This window comes from Pollachius pollachius, assembly GCF_949987615.1.
Source record: "Pollachius pollachius genome assembly, chromosome: 18".
In the NCBI taxonomy this organism is placed as follows: Eukaryota; Metazoa; Chordata; class Actinopteri; order Gadiformes; family Gadidae; genus Pollachius; species Pollachius pollachius.
Window position 1 is genome coordinate 5190643 of NC_136951.1, and position 25828 is coordinate 5216470.

General features: G+C 42.4%; 1 protein-coding gene across 8 annotated transcripts; it reads left to right on the forward strand.

Moving 5' to 3' along the window:
- The first annotated feature begins 576 nt into the window (after positions 1-576).
- Positions 577-25600, forward strand: LOC307089645 (NACHT, LRR and PYD domains-containing protein 3-like). 8 transcript variants are annotated; one of them, XM_079756018.1, is made up of 17 exons: positions 578-871; positions 1900-1999; positions 3821-4919; positions 10863-10979; positions 12964-13080; positions 13155-13271; positions 13350-13463; positions 13538-13654; positions 14960-15031; positions 16058-16130; positions 16564-18344; positions 18959-19132; positions 19549-19722; positions 20322-20495; positions 20582-20755; positions 20939-20985; positions 21509-25600. In XM_079756018.1, exons 4-17 carry the CDS (start codon positions 10930-10932, stop codon positions 22048-22050), a joined length of 3726 nt encoding a protein of 1241 aa, XP_079612144.1. In that variant the 5' UTR covers positions 578-871; positions 1900-1999; positions 3821-4919; positions 10863-10929; the 3' UTR covers positions 22051-25600. The 8 variants fall into 8 exon arrangements, with proteins under 8 accessions (XP_079612141.1, XP_079612140.1, XP_079612144.1 ...); XM_079756019.1 differs by having other exon boundaries at positions 3821-4907; XM_079756015.1 differs by lacking the exon at positions 3821-4919 and having other exon boundaries at positions 577-871; positions 13541-13654.
- Positions 25601-25828: the final 228 nt, after the last annotated feature.

The window sequence follows — 25828 nt, forward strand, 5'->3', positions numbered from 1 at the left end:
ATTGGTTCAAGATTTAAAGCATTCTCATGGTTCTCATCATTCTTTGGATGGATGCTGTTTATTTCTTTGGATAGATGTTGTTAATTCTCATGTGGATGGATGCTGTTAAAGTGTTCATAATTCTTTAGATGGATGCTGTTAATGAAGCATAATTTGATATAAGTAGCCTATGTCTGATCTTTATGTTAATATTCTAGCCAATCCATATTTTTTCAGTTTCAAATCTTATTACTTGTAACCAAACCAGGTCTTCATCTAAAGGTATTTGCATCCATGTCTAACTGCCCTTGTTGCTGTTTGATTTTTGGCAGAATAAACCACACAGGAACATCTCTCTCTCGCTCTCGCTCTCTCTCTCTCTCTCTCTCTCTGCAGCCCGGATGCCGAGGCGTGAACGTCTCCTGTTATCTCCTGCTAACATAGCGGCTGGGAGGGACTGCTGCGCGAGGACTGGGCTGCCTGTGTGTGTGCTTTGAGACGGGGGAGGGGCCGCGCAGGCATCCGCTGCTTGTTGTGAAGAGCGATACGTGCTTTCTCCTCAAAAAGTCGCCAAAAGTCACCAATAACAGCAGAAAAGGGAGCTAGATCTTTCGCTTGTCGCTGTTTTTTGAAAAAAGGTCGCCAAAGGGGTCTGAAAAGTCGCTAAATATAGCGACAAAATCGCTAAGTTGGCAACACTGGGTTGGGCTCCGCCTCCAGTACTCTTATCAGTTAAAACATTCTGCGACCAAAAACAACACCAAAACATCTACAAACAACTCTTAACGTCTCTCTCTCTCTCTCTCTCTCTCTCTCTCTCTCTCTCGCTCTCATTTTACTTTCACTTTCAAATAGACGTTGGGGCGCTCTTTTCTTCTAGCACGAAATTAAGGTAGGTCTGCTATATTCGAGAATCTAAATGTATACACTTGGCCGTTTATTGTTCTTCATATCGTATCTCTATCTTGGCACTTGGAGGCTCAGAATTATTCAAAGTACTCAAATATCGATGTCGTTATCGTTCTTAAACCGCTAAACGAACAAGGAAATAGGATCGACGGACTTCCTCTTAGCCTCTTGTGTGTGTGTGTGTGTGTGTGTGTGTGTGTGTGTGTGTGTGTGTGTGTGTGTGTGTTTGGTGCGTGTGCGTATGGTGCGTGAGCGCATGTTTGCGCGCGCTTCGGAGGAGTGGCGCAGTTAGTTAGTTATAAATAATTGATAATAATTATCAATATGTAGCTGTATGTCGTTTGACCACAATTAGTACTGGTAAGTTGAGGTGTCTCCACGCCTACAAATTTGAAAAAGGAGAAGCAAAGAGTACTAAATGACTCCAACGGATATTTGGCTTCATTTTCCAATTGTCAAAAATGACATGAATGAGTTTGTCCTCTGGGGCTGGCAGGGTAATTTTCCATCTATAAATGTATGTAAATGAGAATGTAACCAACCACCTTTAAAGAGGAGAATAACATTTAGTCTCTCAGTTTGGACACCTTTTCATAATTTACTTGCTTGCCAACACAACAATATTTTCGTTGTCCTCCTTTTTAACTCATTGCACTTATTTCCCTTTAAGAAGCATCACAGTCATATTTCACAAAACGTTTCCACACAGAATGGATATGCTACATATTCTGTTGTATAGAAAGGTCCCATTCTCAAGCTGATTGCACCAATATGTTCAGCAATATATAGCACATTAAGAGTTGTAGAGGCTACTCAGAAAGAGTTTACATCCACATCAAAACAGTTAATGCTGTGTTATCCTGCAAGTCATTACGATAAGTATCGTAATAAGTATAAAACCAATTTCCCTTACATTTTTTAATGGCGGGACTTTTCTGGCTGTAGATAATGAAACTACTTGGACACAGGGAAATGTTGTGCTACTCTCATTGCTGTTGGGCTTGTGTTCAGATCGCCAGTCTACTATGAACGAGGAGAGAGAAGAGGGGGGACCTCCTACCTCCGAAACCACTCAGTCTGAGGAGCATGACCACCGGAGAACAGCTAAGAGGTGAGATGGAGATCTGTGAAACCTAATGCTCTCCTCGAGTTCTTGCGTCAATTTGCATTTTTAACATTCAAGCCCCACGATAAGAGGGCTTGTGGAGGGCACACGTTTGAATTAAAAAAAGGTGACAATTTTCAAATGCATTAACTTCTCAAATGTGAGAAAATAAGCAATTGTGAAATTGTGTGTGTAAAGTTCTCGTTGAGTTTTACAGATATCTAACTCCTGAAAGAGCTACTTCACCTCTGGAGTTATGAATTAAAAAAATCTATGTATTATAAATGTACAAACATTTTGAAATCCATTCATCCTAGCCTGAGAAAAGGTAGAACGAGTGTTTTTATGGTCCCTTTGGCTCAGAAATCCTCCAACTACCACAGTGCATTGCGCTCGCTGCCCTGCCCGCCTGTTTACATTTGGAGGGGGAAGGACCTATTAACGCGAATGGTAGCACGAGCAAACTTTGTGTAAACATATCCCCGTGATACGTTGACTAGTTTAGACTTCATTTGTATATTACTGTACAGCATAAAAACATTTGCTAATTACAGTAGCTCAGCATATCAAGTATTTGTACTCAACCTTTTCTCCCCAATTGAAATAAGTGTTTATCTTATACAGTAGGCCTACTTTAGTATAACAGCACTTGGGTTAGTAAAATAATCACAACAACCAACATGCATTTTAAGTTTTATTCATGAAAAAATATGAATTATTTACAAAAATAAAATGTGTTTGCTATAGAGTCAAAATAGTCAAATCTCATCTTGAGCATCTACTGTCTCCTGGTAGCCACGGTATTGCCCATCTTGTCCTTGGTAATAGCTCTGATGGCCTGGACAACACAAGCTGGCAAAACAAGGCGATTGCCACTCCAAAGTCTCTCGCCTTGCAGTATCCACTCCATGAAATGCCGATGCTGTCTAAGAAAGAAAGAGAACAACATTAGCAAAGCAAGATAAATTATGCCTTTAGTAGCCTATACAGCACTGCACAGACTTCAAGCTAACGTAACGTAGACTATGCTCTGCCAATAAGATCGGCTACTTTCGGATAACTACATTGTCAGGTTCCCCCGGACTCTTTTGTAGCCAATGTGTTAGTAAAAGAAAAAACGATAGTTACATATGTCACTACGGTTCAATGAATTCCAGATGACCGCCAGAGGCGGTGCTTTAGCACTGGATATTCCATCTTGCGCATTTGCAGGTCGAGTAATTATACCAACAAAGTCTCCTGTGACACCACGGTGACTCGAGAATGTCTATATATTCCGTAAGTCACCCGAGGATCTGTTCAAACTGGATCTTCTCGCGGAATCTGAAAAGTCTGAGCGCCACAGAACTCTGGTGGTCATCTGGAATTCATAGAAGCGTAGTTACATACGTAACTATAGTTCTATTTCATTCCTACTGACTGCCAGAGGCGGTGCTTTTTTTTCTGAAGCCGTCGACAAGACAGCCGTCGCCACAGGATGAGGAGCAGCGACATTAATTAACCCTGTCGAATCGGGCAAACGTACCTGATGAGGACCACGTAGCCGCGGAGCAAATGTCCTGAAGTCGAACCCCCTTCAAGGCAGCCCATGATGTAGACATACTCCTGGTAGAGTGGCACTTAACGGCCTAGGGCACAGGGAGCCCCTGTGCGCTATATGCATTCAAGACCACATCCACAATCCAGTGGGAGAGTCTCTGTTTCGACAGGGCTGCCCCTTCTTGCAGCCCCCGTAACAGACAAAGAGGTTTTCCGTTGTCGCTTCAACATATTCCCTAAGCGTTCGCACCGGGCACAACAGGTCTGACACTCTTTCTGCACCCCCAGGAGAGCCTTGATTGGATTGGAGATTGAAAGCAGCCAACTCGATTGATTGGTTTACATGATGGGGAGACAATCGTTTGGGAAGGAAGGATGGATTCGGCCAGAGCACCACCCCTGACCCATCTGCATGCCAGCGCAAACACGCCTGGCTCACTGACAAGGCATGGAGTTCACCGGTTCACCAGTTTTGCAGTCGCAATGGAAAGGAGGAATGCCTTGAACTAAAAATGAAACGGACCACTGACTGGTCGCAAGACGTCAGCAGTGGGTCCTGGCTCTCAGGGGCCACACGTACAGCCGCAGGCGTCCTGGATTCGTGTGCCATATGTGTCCGCCTACCTGAGACAGACGGTCCTGTCTCTCTGGGAGGCACCAAAGCTCTCCGTTGAGGAGTTTTAGTAACGCTGGGAACCATGGCCTTCCTGGCCAATGTGGAGCCACCAGAAGTAGGCTGTTACTGCCACACTGGACCCTGTCCAGCGTTGTCAGTAAAAGGGGAATTGGAGGAAATGCATAGAGCAGGCTGTCTGACCAAGCATGAGCCTGAGCGTCCTGTCCTAGGGGACTGGTCCTCTCCGTCAGGGAGAACCTAAGGGGACAGTGGGTTGTCTCTTCTGAAGCAAAGAGATCTGCCACTGCCCTGCCATACCTGTCCCAAATCATGACCACCACCTCCGGATGGAGTCTCCACTCTCCGGGGGGTTGGCCCTTGGAGAGAGAGAAGGTCTGCCGCTGTGTTCCAGACACCTGGAACATGGACAGCCCTCAGGCTTAGAAAATGGGGGAACGCCCACGTAAGGAGCCTTTGCGTGACCCGCAGGCTCTGTGGGTGGTTGACATGGTAGACTGTGGAGGTGTTGTCTGTCTGGGCAAGATCATGTCGGTTCCTCAGAACTGGAAGGAAGTGCCTGATAGCTAAGAACACCGCAAGGAGTTCCAGCACATTTATATGCTCCAGTCTCTGCTGGGCATCCCACTGGCCTCTAACAATCCTGCACTGCCATACTGCACTCCAGCCGGAAAGGGAGGCGTCTGTCTCTACAAGCTCCCTCCGGGAAGCTATCCTCCCTAAGGGCGACCCCGCAATCAGGTATGGCATAAGGTAAGGCACTGCCCAGAAACCCTGACCATCTTGTGGAATATATAGACATTCTCGGGTCACCCAGGTGTCACAGGTGACTTTGTTGGTGTAATTACTCGACCTGCGCATGCGCGAGATGGAACATCAAGTGCTAAAGCACCGCCTCTGGCAGTCAGTAGGAATGAAATAGAACACTAACTCTATGCTCAGACGTCCATTTCTCCCGGCGGGCTTTGGCTGGCGTTTCCAGTTCACTTTCTGGGTCTGGAAATATGCATCCAATACCCAACTGTTCAGATGAGGCGTAAAGCCTGGGTGGGAGGTTTGTGTCGGCCTAGTTCTCTGGCTAAGCGGTGAAGAAACATGGCGGACATTGTGTTTACATCTCGAACCGACTCGGACCTCAGATGTGACGCTTGCCCACACTTCAAGCGCTTTATTATGTTTTGCACGTCAGTCGTTGGAGAAAAACATGGACGCCACCTGGAAAGCTGTTGCCGCCGTAGCATTGGCTGAGTACCAGGCACTCCAAAATAAGTATGTGCTTCACTTACATAACCTCAAGGAAGAATTCCCATACCCATAGGCAGAGATACGGACGCAGTAAGGTAATAGTAATACGAGTGATTGAAATTGCCATTTAAACCACCAAAGCGGTCCAAGCACAATGAAAACAGTTCATACTTAAAGGGGACATATCATACCACCAGGTGTGAGTGTGATTAGCCATTACAAGCCGTTTTCAAAATGTGCAGCATTGTGACATCACAGGTGGGCGTGTCCATCTAGATGTGTGACGGATAGATGGACACGCCAACCTGTGATGTCACAATGCTGCACATTTTCAAACCTGCTTGTAATGGCTAATCACACTCACACCTGGTGGTATGATATGTCCCCTTTAAAAGTCACACTGGGCGCAGCCATCTTGAATTCTGTCTCGGAATCCTTCCTCGGCCTCCTCTGAGTTCAACCGAGCAGGCAAGTTCGCCGTCCGAGTAAAAGGGGCGTGTTTGTGCGTGTCGCTAGGCAACATCCTCGGACCTCAGAGACGGATGGATAATAAAACGCACCAGTAGACCGAGAGCAGTAATGACGGTCTCAACAAAATGGCTGCACCCGTGATGAGATTTATTAGGTGTCTATTGTTTGTGTAACTTTTTTTTTATTCTGTAAAAGTCATACTGCAGGCTATACCGTAAGTTGAAAACTCTTGAAATTTTCAGGTATGGTTACCAATAACCCCCACTACCCATGAACCCAAATTTGTGATATTGTAAAAAATCTTGAATTAGGCATATTTCTCCTGACCAGATTGACCTGGACTCAAAATTCTTTCATAATATCAATCTCTAGAATCATATGCATCTATAAAACCCGGGTCTTATGCCCTAAAAATGTTTACTTTTCCCACAATTTCATATTAAAGCCAAACATGATAAAAAGATTCACAGGCTACAAAAATAATCAAAAATTCACCAAAATCGCCACATAAAGACTTTAGACCAAGCCTCACAGAAATCATCAAACAGAATTTGTTTTATTTAGTTCCATTTGAGAAATATTGGCCAATAAAGTTGGAGCAGTTAGCCCATTGTTTTTTTGACCATTTTGTTATTGCATGAAAAAAACATTCGACTATAAATAGGTGGATACCAATGCCCCCCACTACTCATAAACCCAAATTGTAGTACTGCACCCAAAGGTGGCGCTATTTAAAAAAAATATGAACTAGCATTATTTCTCCTTACTAGATTGACCTGGGCTCAAAATTCTTTCATCATATTAATCTCTAAAATCAAACACATCTTTATCACACTGGTCTTCTGCTCTAAAAATGTTTATTTTCCCACAATTTCATAGAAAAGCCAAATGTCAACAGTCTCAACCCATTTTGCTTATGTGACCATTTTATTATTGTATAACTACCATACAGCTATCATTAGGTGGATACCATTAATAGTGCAAATTTTCAGATCTGTACTATTTTAAGAAAGCCCTTAATTCTCTTGTGTAATGTGTGCTTGGAGTTTTCTTGATGTTGTGTGCTTACCAATCGACATTTTCATGATGTGAATAAGGCTTGATGCAGTTCAGGAATGTCAGTGGCTCAAAGGGATAATGCTGTGTACTGGTGATCCTTAGGTTGAGAGTTCGAATCCTGATTAGCGCATTATGAACAAGCTAAACATGCTAAACATTCTTCGGCGTTTTAAGAAACACAACATTGAACACCACCTGAAATTCATCAGGCAATCACTGGCAAGACACAGTATGGCATTAAGGGGAACTTCTTCGTTAAAGATTTTCATATATCGTCATATCTATATTTCTTCCGTTAGTCTTCTTGACTACAAATGTTTAATTTCCCAAGAATTGCAAAGATTTTTCAGGTATATGCTTTGAAGAAAGCTCTTAATACACTTGAGAAATGTGTGCTTGGAGTTTTCTGGATGTTGTGTGCTTGTCAATAGACATTTTGACCATGTGAATGAGGCTGCAGTTCAGGTTTATAAGTGGAACATCTTTCCTTAAATATGTTATATTTATATCTTCCATTAGTGTGTTCTTGACTTTTAATTTTGCTCGGACCCCATTAATCACCGCTTGCGGTTATATTTTCTTTGTATTTGTACCACGTTGGTCATTTTAATGTTGATTTTAAATGCTCTTACTCACTTGATTACCTTGCTACTTTATACCGGTCAGCAATTTATGCATTGCACAGTCTTGCTGTGCGTGCAATACAATGTAAAGTTGTGTTCTTTGTTTTCGAGCTGGTTTGCTATAGAGGCTAACATAGCTAACAATAAACAACGACTAGCCAATTTCATGACACAATCACAAAGTGGCAGGGGAACGCTATCAGTTGCTCCGAGACCGGAAATGACGTCAAAAGTGCAACTCGGAAGGCTGGCATCCGAGTATTCAGGAACACACCAAAAGTTCTACTGACATGACGTTAAACGCTTCATTTGACGTCAGGTGAGGAGAAATGTAGTGGTCAGTCACATCGCTGGATATTACGGGGAAAACATTTTCGCGACGTCGGAAAGATTGCGTGAACGGCACCTAATGAGGATGATTTTGTGATGCCTTCAAAACAGTCGGAGCTTGGGACCTTAAGATCGGAGGAAATCGCCTTGAACACTCTGTTAAGTCTGAGATTTCCCTCAGAACTTCGTGCGGAAGTAGTGCAACCCGAGCCTCCGAGTTGACGTCACAACAATGGCTGCCCATTTCATTGATAGACTAAAGTGAACTTTGTGGTCTCCGGCTTGGAGAATGAGCCGTGTATCAGGAAAGCACGTGGCAACGGTTGGTTTAAGCCGACTTCGGCGTTTATTGCAAGTAACAAAGACAGGATAAGGGTGCGCGTGGTTCTCCGTGAGCCTCACGCCTCGGCAGTCCATGTGTGTCTCTGCCTCTGCCGTGCTCTTGGTCTGGCCCTCCTCTTAAGATGGCTCCCCTGTTTTCGGCCAGGTGTCCCCCAATCACCCTGATTGGGGGAAGGACCCGGTGCTCTCCGTCGCCGGCTGGTGGGTGGGGGTGGTACACCCCGTCCTTCACGGTCCCACGGGACCGTTCAGGCCGAGGCTTCAGGGGCGGGATGCCACAACTTGTAGCAAGCACTTAGAGGCGAACTTAACACCCATTCTAACATTTGCATTATGATACATTATAGCTTACAATTATAAACATCAACTGATAAATTCTCCCACATGTTCAACCATCGCAAGCAGTTCTAATAACTGATTCATCTGATTCAGCAAAGAAGTGCAAAGATGTCCCTGCGGGCATCCATACTTGTTGTTATGAGGTCTAGTCTCACGAACGATCTCTTTTTTCGGTTTTATGTCATAGCCTACGAACGCTTCCTAAACACTCTTATTTCAGAAGAAGGGAAGGTTTACGTAAAGACACGTAAGAGCTTCCAAACCTCCGAGCTGCTTTGAAGGCAGCATTGATAACAGTTGCCCAGTTGGTGACGTATGGTTTACCAGTGACGTGCATGAATAGGTGGAACATGAACCTTTTGGTCAATAAAAGAATCAACCATCATATCACATACTTTACTATTGATTGACGTTGTTACCCTCTGTTGGCATCGACTTTGCCTTCCATACAGTGGCAATACTGTATGTGCTTTTCATAAATAAAAGCAAAAGGATTGTAGGTGATAGGCATCAAGGAAATAAAGGCATGCAAACTTGAAACTGATCCCACTAAGTCCTGTTTAGTTCTGACTGTTTTTTATCGGATAAAAATACCCTGCTGTGAAGAACTTTTAGATTCCCAACCGGCTGTTTCCCAAGTCCAGATGAACGGTGGCTATCGGAAACACGCGTAAGCATGAGCGTCATCACTGGCGAGCCGTCTCGTTATCACCAGGGGAGTGAACGCACCTTAAATCAGGACAGCTGGGCCAAGGGAAGACTGGGTTGGACATAGGGAAGAAAACTTTTTTTTTATATTATAAAATAGATTTTATGATGATAGAACGCCGGTTCTGTGTCGGTAAAGCATTCCTTAAACAGCGAGTAATCCCAAAACCAATTATATTTGTTGCGTGGTAAAATGTCTTATAGGTAGTAGTAATCTTCCCATTTTCTCACTGTACCTAAAATGGAGTGAAATCAGACATGTTTGCCAGGCTCCGCCGAACTTTCCACTCTTCTCCAATTGCAAGTGGCGTTGTTTTCAGGGTGGCAGGGTGTGTGTGGAGTCCTGTGCCCGTATACACCTCTGTCTGGGCAGTGGTAGACTGCAGCTTCCAGGAGAAAGCTGCAGTGACCATTATTGTATAAAGACACAGTGTGTGGTGCATGTCATATAAAACATTGCTGTCTTTAACAATCACAATCATCGGCTGTGATAATAAAGCCAATGAAAAGAAGACGGTGTTGTTTAATATTCGAATTGTCGTTTTAGATCCATTTATTTGTCCAAATGAAACAACTTTTTTGCCCAACTTTTTTGTTGTTGTTGCAGTTTCAGTTTTGAGGCTTCAGTTTTGTTGTTCTCAATTGCAGATTTTTTATACAATTGTATTTATTTTATTTTATTTTTTTCATGCCCCTAGGTTGAAAAACGTGCTGGTTACACAGACGTTTTGAACTGTGATGGTGGTGTATGTTATAACTCCACTAGGAGGCACTGCAGACAGTATGGAAAAGAGAGAGACTGCAGTCGTGGATCTTTAAATCATCAAACGTCTCTTAATCATCGTTTAATTACAGATAACGGATAAACAGATAACAGATAAAATATGTTATTAATTTGTGATTAACTATCACGCGTTTAACTATAAATCACGCAATTTATTGTGATTCATTATTTTTACAGCCCTACTAGCCCTACTGAATACATGTAATATCTTCACATGAAAACATTATGGGAAATGTTAACCGTATAGTGTTTACAATTGACAAAGTTAGTTTAGAATGGGCACTGCAGTCCAACTCCAACTACTGAGAGAGTTGTCTCTGCTTGCCCCCTCCTCCCCAGACCCAAAGCTCTCGCGAGGGCAGCCATATACCAATAAAGTTTATACAATTCGATGAACGGTGCAGAATAAAAAAGTTTCTTGCACTGGGAATGGATATTTAAAAGGAGAACATTCTGGCTGTAACGTTGTCAGAGAAGCCAGTATTTTCACCTGGCAGGTTTTTCTAACCTCTGATCACATATGATGGTCTTTTTATGATTTGGTAAATTTGTGTATAGTTCTTTTAATGCCATGTATGTTATGCTTTTGGTCATGTAGCTGTTTATTTTTGGTAATTTGTTGGTCCTAGTCTATAGGTTTGTTCCTTTAAATATCACTCCTAATTTATAACGTTTGCCTTATGTACATTTTTTTATATGGCAACTAGACCTATGCAATCTTTTTTTAACACCTTGTGTTTACATTTGTGTGCAGAAGCACATAACATCCATAAATCCTGCTTCTTGTTTTTCTAGAAGAGTCCTGCGGACGAGAACAGACTCCCCTGGAACCAGCTGTGTCTCCCTGAAGAGTGAAGGCTGTATGGGTAATCCTCTTGATATTGAAGATGGAAGCCCCTCCAGAAGGAAGAGGTAGGAATGATCAGCCTATCTGACCATGTTCTTTCCGGTGAATTCACTGTAATGCCTTCATGCTGGCATTACAAGGTGCCCCTAAGCAGGACAAACCGCTACACTAAGTCCTTCACTCCTTCCACTATCAGGCTATTACAGTTTTTCTCGACTGTATACACACAAAAAATGGAACCATGCACACAATTCTGAAAACATGAAGGTCATGTATCAACTACAAGACTCCAGACTGCTAAACTCTAAGCACAATTCCACTGTTTTCACATTTGTGCTAAACTCTAAGAACAAATCTCATCATTTAGCACACTTGGTTCAGCTGGATCACACTGGCCTTCAAAACGCAACAACTTATTACCAATAAGTCTAACTCACTTCTCACCTTTTCAAACTCAACTGGCAAAACACTTCAATCATGTGTCAGAGTATTAAAGAGGACTTGGTGAGCTCTACTGTGTTGTAGATATGGTCCTTTGGCCTGATCAGGATTGGAGGTGGGATACATACTGATTTACATGAAGATCTGCTTCACCTCGTTTATATTCTTTTATTTTTTGGTAGCCTACGAAAAGCTTTTCATGCAGTCAGTACAGCTGAACATTTTACTGTATTACAGTAAAAAAAATATATTTGCTTTGTTATCTTTTTGTACTTGCACTGATTTCATCATTACATCCCCGAAAGACGCTCTAAACATTTTCTTATTGTAGTGTTTTTCATTTTTACTTATCAGTGCAATTACAGTACTGTGCTTTAATTTACCAAAATAGGTAACATGGGTGTATTGTCAGAACAATGTTGCAGCATCAACTATCGGTGTACAGTATGACTCTGGGAAGCTGGGATTGTGAGTTTAGCCCATTGGAGCGCATTGGATAGACAAATATGCATTGTATCCTATTCTGATACGATTGTGTCAATGCAATATTTATATAATATATATTCACAGTATTGTATTACAATATGGCAACAGTTTTTACACTATATATACCACCTGATTGCGACTTTAAAAAATAAAGCTATTTCTAAACAATTTTATACATTGGAATATGTAACATGGCCTCATAAAGGCAAAAACATATGTAAATAGCATTTTGATGGAAGTGTTTTGAATTGATCACACCATTGTTTAATTGATGCTCTCTAAGAGATATTCATTTGATAGCTGTGTTTACTGTTTGGTGGAAAAAAACATTTTTGAGAAGAATTTGTCTAGTTTTGACAAAATGATTAACTCTTCTCAGGTTTATGTTTAGAGTTTTGAGAAATTGAGCTATAGTTTCAGAAAACGTGTTTAAACAATTGAGAAAAACTGTAAACACAGACAGAAGTAATTTAAAACAACTCTTACAGCCCTTTAAACTTGGTTATTTATATGAACCATAACAGGTGTTAGTCTCTTTGTCTCCTTGTACTGACCTATGTATGTTGATCTGTAGCCTCTGACATATAACTATCTTGACTTCTCCGTGAGTCTTACAAGTATTTTAAGTGTTGTGTTAGGACTGGGTAAGCTGCATATGAATTGCCCTTTTTGGGATCAATAAAGTTTTCTGAATCTGAATCTGAGTTTCAAACAGGTATTGAAAAGATGCCAGTTGGCTATGATCAGATCCCACTGATACTGATGTTCAATAGTCTGTGTGTGTGCACATGTGGGTGAGTGTGTGTGTGTGTGTGTTTGTGTGTGTACAGTATGTGTGTGTTTTCTCCACGGACAACACCAGTAGTGTTCACGGTGGAGTTAATGCCTTGAAGTTGTATCTATGTTACCTTTAGTCACGTTTAGTCACGTGACTAAAGGTATATAAATTAAATTGCTTAACTTGCTAACTTGCCATTAGATGAGCCGACTACCCAAACAGCAATAGATAATGTTACGTGGGTTAGCCCAGCGCTGTTATCCATGGTCAAAACAATCATGCTTCAAATAACTTTAATAAAGAGAATTACAAACATCCATAAACCCTGGTTCTTATTTTTGTAGAAGAGTCCAGCAGCAGAGAGCAGACTCCCCTGGACCCAGCTGTCTCTCCATGAAGAGTGGCTTGTCTATGGATAACCCTCTTAACTTTAAAGATGGAAATCAGTCTATTGAGAAGAGGTAAGGCTTTACCAGATATTATAAAGATACAGCTTCTATCAAACATCCATAAATCCTGGTTCTTGTTTTTGTAGAAGAGTCCAGCAGCAGAGAGCAGACTCCCCTGGACCCAGCTGTCTCTCCATGAAGAGTGGCTTGTCTATGGATAACCCTCTTAACTTTAAAGATGGAAATCAGTCTATTGAGAAGAGGTAAGGCTTTACCAGATATTATAAAGATACAGCTTCTATCAAACATCCATAAATCCTGGTTCTTGTTTTTTCTAAAAGAGTCCAGCAGCAGAGAGCAGACTCCCCTGGACCCAGCTGTGTCTCCGTGAAGAGTGGCTTGTCTATGGATAACCCTCTTAACTTTAAAGATGGAAATCAGTCTATTGAGAAGAGGTAAGGCTTTACCAGATATTATAAAGATACAGCTTCTATCAAACATCCATAAATCCTGGTTCTTGTTCTTCCAGAAGAGTCCAGCAGCAGAGAGCAGACTCCCCTGGACCCAGCTGTCTCTCCGTGAAGAGTGGCTTGTCTATGGATAACCCTCTTAACTTTAAAGATGGAAATCAGTCTATTGAGAAGAGGTAAGAGCAGACTGCCCTGGACCCAGGACTGGGTAAGCTGCAAATGAATTGCCCTTTTTGGGATCAATAAAGTTTTCTGAATCTGAATCTGAGTTTCAAACAGGTATTGAAAAGATGCCAGTTGGCTATGATCAGATCCTACTGATACTGATGTTCAATAGTCTTGAAAAATATGATCATCATCCTTACCTCATAAGTGTTTGTGTGCACATGCGGGCGAGGGTGTGTGCTTTTGTGATTCTGTGTGTGTGTGTGTGTGTGTGTATGTTTTATCCACGAACAACACCAGGAGTGGTCAAATGTTGCCAGTGGTCTTATTCACCACTGGCAGTCATGTTAACGATGGATTTAATGCATTCAGGTTGTATCTACATTACCTTTAGTCACGTTTAGTCACATTATGTCATTTAATGTGAAGGAAATTCCTTAAATGGCCAACTTACGTGAGTGGACTACCCAAACAGCTGTAGATAATGTTATGTTAACTCATACCACAAATAATCTTTAGAGCATTTTTGTAGCCTCATGACGTCATCGTACTCTACTGTATGTAGCCCTTTTACCCCTATAATAAAGAGGGCAGGGCCCTAGGTTCTTCAATCAATCTTAAATTATTAGTTTTGATTTCCTATATTATGCTAACCATATAACACCAGCACCCTTATTAAATATTAACCACTAAACACACACAATATCCACACTACACGTATTTAGTAAGCCAACCAACAAAAGGGTAAGTAATTAAAACGTTTACTTATTTGAGAACAATATAAGTGCATGTCACAGATCCCATATCGCACATCTTATTACCATACAGGCTACAAGTAATTAACATTACCAACTAAGCCGGCACATAAAAGAAACAAAATAAAACAATCCTTTACAAAAGAAAACGCCGTTGCAGGCCTGTTGATGAATAGTCCTCCGAGCAAAGAGAACTCGGTCGCTTACTCACACGTCCAGGTAAAACGCGATGGGCGTCCTTGAAGGTCCGTGGAAGTCCGTGAGAGTACTGGGAAAGTCTGGAAGTCCGTGAAAGTCCTGAGGAAGTCCGTGGAAAAGACACAGGCGCTCCTCACTGCTTGTCACGTGATTTCCTTCGCCCGAGCCCTGTCAGCCCACCCGCGTGGTCACAACCGCTATCTCGTGCGGCGGTCCTCGGAAACCCCGTGGCAGTAGCGTCGTTAGCTGCGTTAGTTAGCAGGCCACTGTTCAGCTACTTCTGTCAATTAACTGACCGGGTCGTATGTGAACCGGTCCGGTCGAGCTTTCAAGCTCGTGTTGAACTTTACTTTCATTTACCAGACACAATCTTGAATCTTATGGGTTGCTGATATGTCATCAGCCTTCAACAAGACTGTACTCCATCGCAAGCAGGTACTCCCTCTCACAAACGTCTTTTTTCCCCTACCTCCAGCACGTCTTCCCTTTCCTCCCCTTTCCCGCCATCTCCACATTCACCCGCAAACACCTCATTGTGCCCCCCTCTGGTTGGATGGCCATATAACAGTTCAATTAAGCAAAGGATATATACAACATTTACAATACATCAAATAACATTAACAAAGTTTTAACAAACCATTACACAAACGTCAACAAAACATTATGAAAAATAATAAACTCTTACATAATATTGTTTATTATTTTGAATAACCAGAACCCGGATTTCAACTGGGTTACATGTACATTAGTTTTTCCCAAAGAATTTGATTCTACTTGTGGTGGAAGCTGACGGTGGGGGGTTGAACGTTGTACAATACTACAATATTGGACTTTCAACAGAGATTCACAATCTGAATCACAGCGATGTTAGGTGGGGAAATAACAACGCGATCAGCAGTATCTGTCCTGTGTGTCTAGCTGTGTTTACCTGCTCGGGAGACTCTCGGGCAGCAGCACTCCTCTCTATAGAGCCATTGCTTGGTCAAGACACTTCCCTAAATAACAGCCTAACTGAAACGCAATTAAACCAGAGATGTATCTGAGTATTTGGTATTTCTTTTGTTTTTTTCCACATCCTGAATACTGAGTCATGAATCTATCCTTAAGAAATAGTCAATGTATGGGAAGTGTATGTGTGGAAAACACTGCATTGATATTTAAATATCATATTAATAGATGAAGTCTCTAGTGTGTTACTGTTTTTGCGTGTTTCCCCGGAAGTAAGGGGGTAAAGGGCATATGACGGCATGGGCATACTGCCAAATGTAGCGGGCCGTTACCACGATAAAAGTAGGGATTTCTCTTGCTTGGACATTGTTGGAAACAATTGGGATAACGTAAGGAAACAACTCAAAATATAATAAAACGTACAGTAGTTCTAGTCGTTTTTTTTGCCTCCTTAAGTATGTATGTGCACATACGGACGTGTGTGTGTGATTCTGTGTTTTTTTTTCTCAACAGACAACACCGGAAGAGGTCAAAGGTTACCAGTGGTCAGTCTGAACAGCATCATCAAACAGAGCAGACCTCCAAGGTGTTTAAATGTACAACAAGACCTTTTACTGAGCTGTAAATAAACAAACCACTTCATTTCTGGGCCCATGAAATGGAGTGGGCGCAATTCAGAATTAGTTCTGAATTGTGCCGAAGGACGACCTGACCAATAGACCACTCACGACCCTTGATGCACGAATATGTAACTTGTGTTCCTTTGTGTAATGGGGATAATATGATAATCAATTTCTGACTTTAACAGCCTTAAAATATGAAATTGCTATGGGGGTCTATTAAATGGATATTTCAACTGAACACCACGTTTAGTCATGTAAGGAAAGTCACTCAGATGTCAATCCAATGCAATGGTAATCTAAACATTTAGAAATAAATGTTCTGGCCGTAGGACAGATGGATCTGATGTCCTCGGTTAGTTCAGAGTGATGTTCTCATCAATGTTTGTTCTTTTCCAGAGCGTTCTTCCTGCATTACTTGAAAATCCTGCTGTGGCTAGTTTCAAGACTTGTTCTAGGGAAAAGACCCAGCGTGTGTTTGAGGGATTAGTTCAAGCAGGAAAGCATACACCTCTGAATGAAATCTACACAGAGATCTACATCACAGAGGGAGCCAGTGGAGAGGTCAACAACGAGCATGAGATCCAACTGATTGAAAATACATACAGGAAACCAGCCAAGGAGGAAATAAGAATCAAATGTGAAGACCTCTTTAAACTCCTACCTGGACAAAAACAACCAATCAGAACAATATTGACAATTGGAGTTGCAGGCATTGGTAAAACCATCTTGGCACAAAAGTTCACTCTGGACTGGGCTGAAGGCATGTCCAACCAAGACATACACTTCACATTTACTTTAAAATTCAGAGAACTGAATTTATTGAAAAATAAAAATTTAAGCTTGGTGGAACTTATTCATCACTTCTTTGTTGACACCAAAGAAGCAGGAATCTGCAGATACGATCAGCACCAAGTTGTCTTCATCTTTCAGGCTCTGGATGAGTGTCGACTTCCTCTGGACTTCAAGAACAACAAGATTTTGACTGATGTCACAGAGTCCACCTCGGTGGACAGGCTGCTGACCAACCTCATCAGGGGAAACCTGCTTCCCTCTGCTCGCATCTGGATAACCACACGCCCTGCTGCAGCCAATCAGATCCCTGCTGAGTGTGTTGACATGGTGACAGAGGTGAGAGGATTCACCGACCCACAGAAGGAGGAGTACTTCACGAAGAGATTCAAAGACGAGACGCAGGCCAGCACAATCATCTCCCATGTCAAGAAATCACGAAGCCTCCACATCATGTGTCACATCCCACTCTTCTGTTGGATCACTGCTACAGTTGTGGAGGACTCCCAGAGAGGAGAGGAGATACCCAATACCCTGACTCAGATGTACATCTACTTCCTGAGGGTTCAGTCTATCAGAGGGGACAGAAAGTATCATAGGAGAGCTAAACCATATCAACACTGGAGTTCAGAGAGTAGAGAAATCATTGTTATTCTGGGAAAACTGGCTTTTAACCAGCTGAAGAAAGGCAACCCTATCTTCTACAAGGCAGACCTGGCCGAGTGTGACATCGATATCAAAGACGCTGCAGTGTACTCAGGAGTGTTCACCCAGATCTTTAAAAAGGAGTGTGAGATGTACCACGACACGGTGTTCTGCTTTGTCCATCTGAGCATCCAGGAGTTTCTGGCTGCCCTTCATGTCTTTCTGTCCTTCATCAACACTGGTGTCAATCTGCTCTCAGAAAAACCACAAACCTCTGAGGCAAATGATCTCCTGCTCCTCTGCCAGAGTGCTGTGGACCAGGCCTTACAGAGTGAGAACGGACACCTGGACTTGTTCCTCCGCTTCCTCCTGGGCCTCTCTCTGGAGACCAATCAGATTCTCGTACATGGCCTGCTTGAACCGACAGGAAGCAGCCGAGGGACCAATCAGGGAATCGTCCGTTACATCAAGGATAAGATCAGTGGAGATCCTTCTCCAGAGAGAAGCATTAATCTGTTCCACTGTCTAAATGAGCTGGGCGACCATTCTCTAGTGGAGGAGATCCAGCAGTACCTGACATCAGGAATGCTCCCCAGAAAATCTCTCTCCCCTTCTCAGTGGTCAGCTCTGGTCTTCATCCTACTGTCATCAGAAGTGGACGTGTTTGACCTGAAGAACTACTCTGCTTCAGATGAGGGTCTTCTGAGGCTGCTGCCAGTGATCAAAGCCTCCAAAACATCTACGTAGGTGCACTGACCACATACATATATTAATTATCACCGGTTTGATATTTCAAAGTCATAAAGACAGACTTGAGTGGTCAATACCAATTACATCACACCAGTAAGAAGCATTTTTGTGTATATTATATGTGCAGTACTTATTCAGTTCAGGAAATATATTGTAGTCTACGAAGTAGTCTATCTGAAGGGACTCAGAGTGGACTAAGATCATCGCTACTTACTGGAGCAATAACTCCTGCATTCCATACAAATCTCATGTTAACTGATCCTCTCAGGAATTAGTCTGACCCATCCATTTCTGGTCTAATCATTTGTGGTACCAGGAACAATTAGTGTGAGATAAAAGTTTCTGTGACAGAATCGCAAGGTGATATTAATCAAGCACTTTATTTTAAAGATTTGAAAGTGCCTGTGGTATTAGCGAGATAATCCACTAATTGATAACCCTGTAGTTCCTTCTTTTTTGATGACAGCACACCTAGTCTTGAATTATCCCTTACCGTTGTAGCACTGTATGCTGGACATTCAAATCAATATTCAAGTTATAGAACAAGCATTTATTTCATATAAAAGATTGAGGGATCTAACATGTTCGTATCCATTGTTCATTAAAGGCTGAATGGCTGTCATCTGTCCGAGAGATGCTGTGAAGCTCTGGCCTCAGTTCTCAGCTCCAACTCCTCCAGTCTGAGAGAGCTGGACCTGAGTAACAATGATCTGCAGGATTCAGGAGTGAAGCTGCTCTCTGCTGGCCTGGGGAGTCCACACTGTAGACTGGAAACTCTCAGGTCAGTTTTATTTTACTTGTTGTGTACAAAATATTATATCTGAAGATTTGACATCGGTATAAAACAGTAGCAATGTAAAATATAGTCAAAGTAAAAAAATATATTAACATTGATAAGCCTAAATCATCCTACAATAATACTACAAAGTTCAGTTGTTGCTACATAGTTTGTATAGCAACAACTCAACACATAAAAGGTATTCGTTATAGGCTTCTTAGAGACTTTCCTTTTGATTCTCTGTTTGATGTACAGGGAGACTTGTGATTAGCAGAGAGGAGAGGTCAGGATGGAGAAAGTTTTTGCAGTGTTTATGACAGAGGGATCTGAGTTGAGGTCCAAAAAAAAAGTTAATAGTCGCAGGATTTTTCAGAGTCTGTCATCCTTTTAAATATGAAATATGTATTTATATTCACAAGACTGAAAGGCTGTCATCTGTCGAAGAGATGCTGTGAAGCTCTGGCCTCAGTTCTCAGCTCCAGCTCCTCCAGTCTGAGAGAGCTGGACCTGAGTAACAATGATCTGCAGGATTCAGGAGTGAAGCTGCTCTCTGATGGATTGGGGAGTCCACACTGTAGACTGGAAACTCTAAGGTCAGTTTTACTCAAACAGGTGACTATTTTTTTACAGGCTAGTCTTGGCCTCTCCAATATGGCGGTGTTGCAGACGTTTAGATTCAGGCAGACAATGTGGTGTCCGTGTATATGTGTCCATAGATTGTGTGGACCGAGTGCTACACACATTTGCTAGTGCCGATAGATTGTGTTGTTATATAGCACAGGATTTGGACAACCAATCCAAACACAATCGATCGGCAAGTCCAACCCGTCCTTCCATAAGACTACAGTCCCAAATGCATTCCATTCTCAAACAAACTTTTATATCATCATGTGTTTTCCTTAGACCTAGATTTCATTCATTCAAAAACAGTTTGTTCTGAATGATATAATTTTCATTTTGAAGTCAAATCTATTTCTCTTTTTTTCAATGTTTGGTTAAACAAATGTCCTGTGCGTTGAATCAGTATCTCAAAAGGCACGGATGAATTGGTCCGGCAATATAGATGAGGTTGTGCTGAATAAAAGAATACAATGCATTGATATGGTTAATCTTTTTTTACATGGAATATGAATTATAGCTAAACGGCCAAAATAGCCATTAAGGGTTGATAATACCTTCATGTTGATTTTAGGCTGGCTGGCTGTAATCTGTCAGAGAAATGCTGCAGAGCTCTGGCCTCAGTTCTCAGCTCCAACTCCTCCAGTCTGAGAGAGCTGGACCTGAGTACCAACGATCTGAAGGATTCAGGAGTGAAGCTGCTCGCTGCTGGACTGAGGAGTCCACAGTGTACACTGGAAACTCTCAGGTCAGTTTTACTCAAACAGGTGATTCTGAAATATTAAATCATTATTCATGAAACAGATTCATGACTGTGTGTTTGTGTGTGTGTAGGTTGTCTGGCTGCTTGGTCACACAGGAAGGCTGTGATTCTCTGGCCAGGGCTCTGAGCTCTAACCCCTCCCACCTGAAAGCGCTAGACCTGAGCTACAATCATCCAGGAGACTCAGGATTCGAGCTGCTCTCTGCTGGCCGGGAGGATCCATCTTGGGCACTTAACACTCTCAGGTATGGAGAGGACAGCACAGTGCCAATGTCTCCTCCTAGGATTAGAATGAACACCCATGTTCTCCCTATTATGCTGTTAATAATAATTATTATATTGTGTACATTTTGCTTGCAAACCAATGAATACATCAAGTCATAGTGTCAATATTTCAGTTTGCTGCTCTCCATCTGTTTACCCCCCAGAAAGATGCACTGTGGAGTGTGGGGAGTGAAACCAGCCCTAAAGAAGTGTAAGAGTCACATTAGTTTGATTATTCTCACCATACACTTAACTATTCATTCCATCCGCAAAGCATTAATTGACATTGATTCAAATAGTACTGGGAGTGAAGATGTTGGTTGACATTATGGATCTTCATTGAACTGTTGATAAAAAACTCATGTATCTGTTGATGTTTCCACAATCAATCAACCAAACAGTGAATCAAACCTGTTGCTGAAGCTAAATTGAATGTTATTAATAACATTAACAATAATATTAATGCTACTCAAGTAAATATAATAAAAGTAGACATTAATCATCGTTCCATTTTTAAGTTATACACAATTAATTATTATTATTATTATTATTATTATAAATACCATAAAAATTATTATTAGTGGTTTAGGTCATATTAATAATAATGTTATTTCCATTATTTGAATAACTGAATAATTATTTTCTTAAAAAACCGGACTCCATGATATGGCTGACACTTGGGTTGAATGGTTGTCTAATTTCAGCCCCCTAATAGTGTCTTGTTCTCTTGTCAGATGCCTGTGATCTCACACTGGACCCAAACACGGCCAACAGAAGACTCTTTCTGTCTGGGGACAGAGAGGTGACGCTTGTTGAAGAGTATCCTGATCACCCAAAGAGATCTGATACCTTGAGACAGGTGTTGTGTAGAGAGGTTCTGACTGGCCGTAGTTACTGGGAGGTAGTTTGCAAAGGAGGGGTTTTGATAGTTGTGACCCACAGAGGAAGAATCACCAGGAGCCGAGTAGGCTACGACAGCAGGCTTGGATCCAACAACAAGTCCTGGAGTCTTGAATGCCATGGTGATCGTTACTGTGCCTGGTACAACGGTAGACAAACAGACATACGTCTCCCCCCCGCTGGCTCTAAGAGAGTAGGAGTGTATCTGGACCGGCCTGCTGGCACTCTGTCCTTCTACAGAGTTTCCCCAGGTGTAGTAGGGTCTAAAGACACACTGACACACATCCACACCTTCGAGTCCACATTCACCGAGGACCTCTACCCTGGGTTTGATTTATTGTTCACTAGTTCCTCAGCGACCCTATGTAAGGTATAGTAACACACACAGATCCTCCTAGTTGTATTGAAGTGTCCCTGAGCACTAAACCCTAACTGCTGTAGGCCTTTGTCTTTCTTAGATCATATTGGCTATCGACAAGCCAAAGCTAACAGAGGGTTAGATGTGCGGTTCAGCTGTTCTTTCCCAAACGCGGAGGGACCCAAACACAGACGCAGACCATGGGAGGAAGAGGATTAGCCAGGGGTTTAATGTAGGGGAAATGGGGAATGAGGACGGTAGGAAAGACCGGCGGTGGGAAGACCGGAAATGAACAGGCAAGGACGGATGACACAGCTGAGTTGAGTTGAGGGAGATGGAAGGCAGGAAGGCAGGCACCGTTACAGGCAGGTAGACAGGAAGGCAGGCCGCGTTACAGGCAGGTAGACAGGAAGGCAGGCCGCGTTACAGGCAGGTAGACAGGAAGGCAGGCCCCCCCCCCCCATGGCAAAATGTCTGCAAATAATTGACACATCTTCATTGTAAGATCCCCTACGAACACTCTGAGCCCCAGGGCCCAATGGCAGTTAATGCAGGCCTGCTCATGTTGATATCGCTGCGTTATTGTCTCTGTAGAGACAACGCAGAAACACCTCTACCCAAGCCCACGAATATAACAGCCCTTTAGCGCAAATCGGATCCAGCATCAATATCAACAAAGTTTGCTGCATTGCAAAAATAAAGCAGGACCTCTACCCTGGGTTTGATTTATTGTTCACTAGTTCCTCAGCGACCCTATGTAAGGTATAGTAACACACACAGATCCTCCTAGTTGTATTGAAGTGTCCCTGAGCACTAAACCCTAACTGCTGTAGGCCTTTGTCTTTCTTTCTTAGATCATATTGGCTATCGACAAGCCAAAGCTAACAGAGGGTTAGATGTGCGGTTCAGCTGTTCTTTCCCAAACGCGGAGGGACCCAAACACAGACGCAGACCATGGGAGGAAGAGGATTAGCCAGGGGTTTAATGTAGGGGAAATGGGGAATGAGGACGGTAGGAAAGACCGGCGGTGGGAAGACCGGAAATGAACAGGCAAGGACGGATGACACAGCTGAGTTGAGTTGAGGGAGATGGAAGGCAGGAAGGCAGGCACCGTTACAGGCAGGTAGACAGGAAGGCAGGCCGCGTTACAGGCAGGTAGACAGGAAGGCAGGCCGCGTTACAGGCAGGTAGACAGGAAGGCAGGCCCCCCCCCCCCATGGCAAAATGTCTGCAAATAATTGACACATCTTCATTGTAAGATCCCCTACGAACACTCTGAGCCCCAGGGCCCAATGGCAGTTAATGCAGGCCTGCTCATGTTGATATCGCTGCGTTATTGTCTCTGTAGAGACAACGCAGAAACACCTCTACCCAAGCCCACGAATATAACAGCCCTTTAGCGCAAATCGGATCCAGCATCAATATCAACAAAGTTTGCTGCATTGCAAAAATAAAGCATTTCAGAAGCCTTTAAAAAATATATATATAAAATTAAAATATATAACGTTTTTTGTTTTTTTGAAGAAAATTTTGGGTGGGCCTATTGAACAGTGGGTGGTTGAACAGTGGGTGGTTGAACAGTGGGTGGTTGAACACCCATAACGCCGTGCCTGACCTAGATTATTATATTTTAGGTTAGAGAATGCTGGCAGGGTGGTTGAAGACAATGTGAGGTAGGGTGGGAAATAATTCCCTTTTCAGTATAATCAGTATAATCATCCTATTACAGTGGTAGTGAAATAACTACGCATTAAAAGGTATTCAGAATGTCTGACGACTGAGTTGCTTACAAGATAACGATTTTCACTATATTACCAGTGTCACCATTGCTGATTCTCTTAACCAATATAAAGGCCTACCCTCTTTTCAAATACCATTATACGTTGATACTAAGAAAGAATGTTTTTACTCTTTTTACTCTTTGTACCATGCTGCATGCTACCTAGGTGGCTTTTTTGGGCTCCTGAAGACACCCAAAGGTGTCATGACACCCAACCTTAACACCTCCTGACGAGCTAGTTGTCGCCTTGCATTGGTGACCCCCTCGTCAGTGTGTGATGATGAATGTGTGATTGAACCACTGAAGGCCACATTGGACAAAAGCATCTTCTAAATGCGCTAAATGTAAATGTTAAGGAAAAATGTGGAAAGACAATTTATGAGCCAGGTGAGGCTGCTTCAGTCAACCACACTCAACACCCTTTTTGATTATACTTTTTTTATGAAATGTATTTGTTTCAGTCTAATATTTGATCTAATATCAGGACTGATTATCTTACTAGTTTATCATTGTTTAGGAGCTGTTTTTTTTCCCGCAAGTGTACTCTGCCTTTGTTCCTCCACCATGTAATGTTGCATCATGTATCTTCCTCGACCCTATCAGGGAATAAAGGCCCTGGTTTAACAAGACCAGCTTAAAAACATTTATACATCTGTCGCATATTGTGTATCAATGTTTAACCTAATAAAAGGTTGGCATGGGAAAATGTGTATGTAGTGTTTAAACAAGAAGTCACAACTTGAAGTCAGCGTTTCCAGTTTCCTCGTTTCTTTCCATTGTATGATGAAATGTTGAAATGTTTGATCATTCAAGTTGTATCATTCATATTGTATCCATGAACTTTAATACCAATGCTGTCCTAAGACATCCTTCTAATAACTTTATTTGATTTAATCGAATTATATATATATATAACGATATAGATATAGAAAGATAGATGGATAGATAGAAATAAAAGTTGGTAAATACTTAGAATAAAGGAGGGAAAAGTTTGGCTGTCACTCCTGTATTGAGACAAAAGAAACCGGAATCTGCAGATATCAGAAAGCTGGAGCCAAGCGCAGACGACAGTGGAAGTGGGATTAATAAAAGGGGTTTATTGGAGGTGAAACCCTGAAAGGTGATGAAACTCCTGCGGCTGAACTGATGCTTCTGGCACGTTCAAAGAGCAGCCTGACAATATCCTCATAAACGTTTAGGACACTTCAACTGCAACTAATGTTGACACAACCAGCATACCATGGACACCCTGCATGATAGGAAAGTTTCCATATCACTGAATGTATCCAGAGAAAAAAAGCCAAACATGGCGTTGACCGGCTGACCTTCCTGTCCATTAAAATACATCCATGTGTCACGATCAAACTCACTAAAATAATAAGAATAACGACTTGAGTTCACGATACAAGACATCGACCCGATTTGGACGCAGCGGACGCTCTTTTTTGCTGTGAGTTGGAAGACATGTTGTGTGCTATCAGGGATGCAAACACATGTATGACCAAAAAAGAGAGCGCTACCCAAAGTCGTAAAAAATATGACGGCGTAATATCCTATTAGCATGAGAAGGCCTATGCTATATGCTTTAATAAATAGGAAATTCAATTTAGTATACACTGATTCATAAGAGACAGACGACAGACAGCACCAGCTAATCTTAAGCAAAAAGATTGTGTCTTACCTTTATTTATGTGGCAGTGATCTCATCCCGTGGTGTAGCCTACCACATCCACTTAGTTAAACAAGTTATCGAAGTTATCTGAAAACTAGTAGGTAGTTGTCCACAGCTTCTCCATTGAAATACTTCTACGGTAGCTCTACGTGCGCATGCGCATCCAATATTTAACTTATCTGCCGATGCGACGGCAAGGGCTGTGATTGGTGCGCGCGCGCCCCCCCCCCCCCCCCAGCAGGGAGGAGCAGGAGGCTGTGTTGGGGCGTTCAAGGCCCGGGTTGGAGGGCGCCTTCCCGGAGTGGGCAGTCGAGCTCCTCAACCCAACAGTTTTTTGGCTACAG